General features: G+C 33.4%; 1 protein-coding gene across 1 annotated transcript in view; it reads right to left on the bottom strand.

Annotated features, from left to right (window-relative positions):
* Positions 1–4,967: 4,967 nt before the first annotated feature.
* LOC117933993 overlaps positions 4,968–6,178 on the bottom strand; it is a 5,632-nt gene continuing 4,421 nt past the window's right edge. The window contains exon 4 of the mRNA XM_034855582.1: positions 4,968–5,513. Coding sequence (XP_034711473.1) covers positions 5,194–5,513 — 320 coding nt within the window. The 3' untranslated portion in view covers positions 4,968–5,193. The remainder of the gene's footprint in view (positions 5,514–6,178) is intronic.

The raw sequence follows: 6,178 nt of genomic DNA, 5'->3' as shown, positions 1-6,178 counted from the left end.
TAAAGAGAGCTTTCACAATGAGAGTTGGCAGTGGGGCAAGAGTTTCAATGACAGCAATTAGGATAGTACAACTACCATTTTTGTGGCTAGGTTGTTGCTAAAGGTTATAATTCGAAACATTGTTTTAAATATAGGAATCCTTTTAACCAGTAGCCATATTCAAATCCATCAGAGTAATTCTACCTATTGCAGTGTATCTTATTTAAGAGATATTGCAATAGGATGTCAAGATAGTGTTCTTAAACAATTTTCTTAATATTAACATCTATATGATGTAACTAGATTTTTCATAGCAAAGGGCCTTGTGTGTACAAGAAGGTGCAGGGAAGCATGGTGGTCTTTATGATCTTGTATGTTGATGACATTCTACTCATTAGTAATGATGTAGGGTTATTATCATCAATCAAGATCAAGTTGTCTACTTAGTTCCAAATGAAGGATCTAAGAGAAGAGTAGTATATTTCTAGGATTAAGGTCTTTAGGGACCGCAAGAATAAGAAACTAGCATTATCTCAAGCTACCTGCATAGATAAGCTTTTGGTCAAGTATGTGACATAGGATTCCAAGAAAGTTTTATTACCTTTTAGGCATAGAATTCCTTTTTCTCAAGATCAGTGTCCTAAAACACTTTAGGAGAAAGAGCGCATGCAGTCAGTACCCTATGCCTCTGTAGTGGGTAGTCTTCTGTATGTGATATTATGTACTAGGCCATATATTTGCTTTGAAGTGGGTATGGTGAGTAAATATCAATCTATATAGGTCTAGAACATTGGACAACTATCAAGCATATACTCAAGTATCTTAGGAGAACAGGGATTATGTGTTTATGCTCCAAAGTGTTAAGATAGTTTAGAAGGTGACATGATGGTTGACAAAATACCTTCTGTGGAGAACCTGGTGGATCCCTTCACCAAGACATTGATAGGAAGTGTCTTGTTGGTCATAAAGATAACATGGGTTTCAGATGAATATCTGTCAAGCTTTATTGGCATGATGCTTTGAGGGCTAGTGGGAAATGTTAAGATAGAGCCCTTAAAAGCATGACATGATGTAATAAATTTGGAATTCATTATTTATTTAATGATGTTCCAGTTTCACTTTTATATATCCTTAATCCATGTATTATACTTTATAAGCATTCTTGCCTACATCTTTTGCATTGTACGTGACTTAGTTGCATAGAAGATCTAAGTCATGGGTTCCTTGCAAATAAATGACTTGTTCACAACCATTTCGTGGGTCTAAGCAACCCATTAGAGGTTGTAGTGCACCCCACATCCTAATTGGAAGGATGGCTTGTCTTAGTTATGGGGATGGGCTTCCCATGGTGAGTGCACTAGTGTGTATTGTTACACATTAGATAAAACCTACGATGAGTCATGACTTAAGGCTATCAAGTAGTCATGACCTCACTAAGCTACTTCATTATGTTGTCTCTCAACCTTGAGAGAATATTGAGCTTGTGCTAAAGTTAGCAATGATTTCGACCTACAGGTGAGATCGTAAGTTAGTCATATATTCCCTATGGATTGAGTCACTATTGATGGAAGCCAATACAATAGGTATTCTCAATAAAGGCACCACGATATCTCTTGGGATTGAGACAGTGTATCCCCTTGGGTGATCCTAAGGAGGTATGTTCATGAAAACTATGGTCATAGTAGTTCGTTAAGTGGAACTTCACATAGGCTCTTTGAGAGCTAAAACATGTTAATTGAACACACAATAGGAAGATCTGTAACTCAAGGATAGTAGAGGTAGTCTTGAAAGGCCGATAGCTAAGAGTAAGTAAACAAGCTATCTGGATTAGGTTAATTAATTAATTAATAGGCCATGTTGGGTTAATTAATCAATTAGGACCCAATTTAATTTAAATTAAGTAACCCAAGCCTATGTGGACTCAAGTCACTTAAGCCCAATTAAGAACCCTATAAATACCATATAGGAGTTAAGGTTTCTATCACTTTTGTCTTCCACCATCCAGAGAAAAAGAGAGATTCATAACCTCCACCCTTCTTTCTCCCCCACCGAAAGTATGTCAAAGATAAGGTCAAGTTATTAGGCAGAAAATCGTGGGTTTACAAGACTTCCAACAACTTTGAGGACATCTTCAACACTTGGAATTTAAGGTTTGGGAACATTCAAACCTAAAGGTTAGTACTTTAACCCTAAAAGATCAATTTTTAATTAATTGGTTTTGTTTTTGTTACTTATATCTAGGATACTAACAACAACTTATATAAAAACCATTGTATGTCAATTCGGAATATTTTTGCCTAAGGTTTTTGAAGATTTACTCAGTTTCAAAAAATTTATAAAACATTTTAAGCTCATTTTTATGAAAATCAAGTATGAATGAATGCATGAAAAGTATTTAAACCTTAAGTGCATCCAAAAAGATTCGTCTTACATGATTTCCTAGACTTGATGGGTCTTCAAGTGTCCAAGTCTTTAATATCTTTGAATCCTTTTTAAATAACTTGAGCTCCTTTTTTGGTTTTTATATTAAAATCTGAAACTTAACTTGGTTTAACCGTTAGTTAACTTAACTATGTTTTATTATCATCAAAACTTATTTTGGAGAATCCTTAGACTAGTAAATTAAGTATGTTTGATAGCATAACTTCAATCATAACTTAAAATCAAAAATAACTTTCAAATAGTAAGTTGAAATAGTTTATTTATTCTTAATTTCAAATCTTTTTTACCTTATGTGCTCATGTTTAATGAAAGTGTTAGATAACCATGACTCTACATTCACAAATCATTTTTTATAGTAAATATTTTTTAATTATCTTATACATCCATAATACATGTTTAAGAATAATTTATTACTTAAAATTAATCAAAATAAATAATAGTTAGAATTAAATGAAAGTAAATATGTCAATTTGATTATTTATTTAAGTTAATTTTACTAAACAACTTTAATACTTAAAGTAAAAATTAAATAATAAGTTTTAAATCAATAATTTAAAAATAATTTAATTTAAAATTAACTTAAATGATTAAATAATAACAATTAAGTTTTACTAAACACCCTCTAGTTGTAATATAATTCATAATATAAGAGTTGGTTATAACTTGTACATAATATTTTAAGTCATTTTAACTAAAATTTTACTATTATTTCAATATTTAACTACGAAAACCTCTAAATTATTATGTTGTAAGACCCAAAAAAAAAAAATTTAATTGCATTCAAATTTGGTCAAAATTTTACGTAAGATCTTAAAAGAATTTTTGTCTTTATACTTGACATTACTTAAAGGGATGAATAAATACTCCTTGCAATTAACCCAAAATTCAATTTTATTTTTCAATTATATCAACATTGAGTCTAAGGGTCTCCAAAAAGCCCGTGGCCCACGGGCCCGAGCCCATTTCTGGATGGGCCAGGCCATGGGCCCCAATTTAGGCCCGCCCGCCCGTAGGCCCGCCACTTAAAATATATATATATATATATATATATATAAATATTCAAGAAATAGAAAAGGCTACATTAATAAAAATATTCATTGCTAACTATTTTATTCATTGAATGTATACATTATATTTGAAAATGTGGGAAAAGTTTACATCACTACAAAAAAAAATACTCACTTTTATTTTTTTTCAAAAATCATACAACATTTCTAATATATATATAACTAATGCAAAATATTACACAAAAGAGGGTCAGCTCAGTTGATGTTAGCTCTCCTTGAATGCTTATGGATCCATAAGGGAAGGGGTTCGAATCCCCTTTCATTCAAAACTCAAAGTATTTTAATTTTTACCCAAAGCCCGCCCGCCCACCCCGCCCGCCAAGCCCGCCCAACTTGAGGGCCCACGAGCTGGGCCACGGCCTAGATTTACCAAGGGCATGACCCAGCCCGTTGACCAGTCAACGGGCTCAGTGGCCCGCCCCGAGCTAGGCCATGGGCCTTACTCCTCCGGGCCAGCCGGCCCGCCCGTTGGAGACCCTTGAGTAAGCTTTAATGAGTCCCGTATAAAAGAAAATTCATCTACACCAATGAACATAGATATAACATGGACAAATCACTTAATAATGTGCTAGGTATAAAAAATCATGAGTGACATACCAACTAGTGAATAATGGTACACAATTTTACTTGAATGGATGCAATGATACACATTTTACAAGTCCTTGATGCACCAGTTCTATACTCCTTAATCGATCCCTCAAAACCTTTATCAAAGTTTTATGGTATAAATTTTTTACTTTCTTTGAAGATGAATCTTAAAAGGTTTGAGGAATAGAGACATGGGAAGTTATTGAACTACTATTTTTTTATGGGTTCTTTTTCCTTTTTCACAAAATAATTTTTTTTATGCCCAAGATAACCTAGGGCTAGTTTTGAAAAACAATTAGAACTTGTTCGTCGTGTGATTTAAAAACAATTTTTTTGTTCATAAAAACATAAATTGTTTTTAAAAAATTCTAACACCATTGTTTTTTTAAAATAATTTTTTAAAACAAAGTGAAATAAAAAACAATTTTTAGAGAACAAGAAAGAGTTTTCACCAATTTTTAAAAAACAAAAGGAAAACATGGACCTGTTTGATCATGTTTTCTAATAGTTGTTTTTTAAAAACTATTTTTTATTAAAGAATAAAAAATAGTTCTAAAAATAAGTTTCAAAAAACATAATCAAACAAACGTTAATCTTTCAATTTTATAAAATCACCCCAAGCCAAAATGAAATCACACAAATTTAATAGCCAACATTTGAGCGTGGGACGAGCGAACATTCTCTACAAAAATGCATTACTGAATTTGTTTTTCATGCTTTTTCTCCTTAACTCATGCTAGAATTCATATTATAGACTTTCTACAACCCTGTGATATTATTATTCAACAAACCTTGAAGAAGAGGCTTTATAGAAGGAGATGATTATGACACAGGACCCCTTTGAAGCCAAGTGCCACGGGCCTTGAGTTCCAAGGCTCTAATACTGTAAACTAACATAGCAGGACAAAGTTCTAATATTATTAAGATAATAAATTCAACATCGGAAATTATTATGTAAAAACCCTATATTCAACTAGCACTTTGGTCCATTAGCCTTTGAACCTACCATCACATCTCCTTAACTGAAAATCAAAATATCTATTAACATATGCTTGCTAGAAATTAAGAAACTTCCAACGGTAAATGTCACCTAATGGAGCATGTCATCGAATGAGGATCAGGTCCTGTGAGTCCGGGTCAGAACCACAATCAACAGGACCACAATGTAAACAGTGAAAGAGCCCCTCAATTTTTGCATGAATGGATCTGCAGTTGCTTCTGTTGTTGCCTTATCACGCTTGCTATTAGGAGCCTGAAACAAGTCATTCATAAGATTCAAGATTTTCTCCACAAGCTCCATGACTTTTGTCTTGGGGCCATCAAAAATCCACTTCAGTATGCTTGTCGCTGCATTGGATTGTTCAGAAATTTCGTTTAAGCTTGAAAGACTATCGTTGACAACACTTTCAGCTGAGCTTGGAAGAGCATTATTTTCAGCTGCATATCATAAAAATTTTGCACATTCACTACACAATTATAAGATGACACAAGGAAATCCATATAAATGCATCTAATGATGCTTGGTCAAAGTAGATGTCTTCTATGACACGGAGCAGGACCATCTAAATAGAGTCAAATCCACAATGTCATTACTTAATCCAAATGTGCATAGTAACAACTTAAATACAAATATAAAGATTGAACCTGAGTCAATATGGAAAATGCCTGAACTAGATTGGAACAACGAGTTGGTCACAAAATAGGAATTAAATTTTTCACCATGTCTGGGCTGTTATTTCCTTCTTTTCCTGGCTGAACTGTCATGACTAAAACCTTTGAGAGCTAAGTTATAATGGTTTCAGTAATTCAATGTGTTCAAATGTGTTCAAATGAGTTCAACTAATGGCTGTGGAATCCAAGTTGCTTGGACTCCAAAGCTTCTTCATGGTTGATAGAGGTTTTTACCATAAGCTGCTTTCTCAAAATTTCTGCTTTTTGGCTTTATAGCCCCCCTCTAACTTGGTGTAACTTACCCAAATTCTCATCTGTCATGTACATTGTCCAACCTTTTCAAACCTCTGAGTGTATTCCATAGGAAAATAATGATGGACATATTTCCTATACATACACCATGGAAAGCATGACAGTGATCAACAAGCCTT

Source organism: Vitis riparia, chromosome 16, assembly GCF_004353265.1.
Source record: "Vitis riparia cultivar Riparia Gloire de Montpellier isolate 1030 chromosome 16, EGFV_Vit.rip_1.0, whole genome shotgun sequence".
Classification (NCBI taxonomy): domain Eukaryota; kingdom Viridiplantae; phylum Streptophyta; class Magnoliopsida; order Vitales; family Vitaceae; genus Vitis; species Vitis riparia.
The sequence above is the reverse complement of the archived record's forward strand: the minus strand, read 5'-3'. Positions and strand labels throughout refer to the sequence as shown.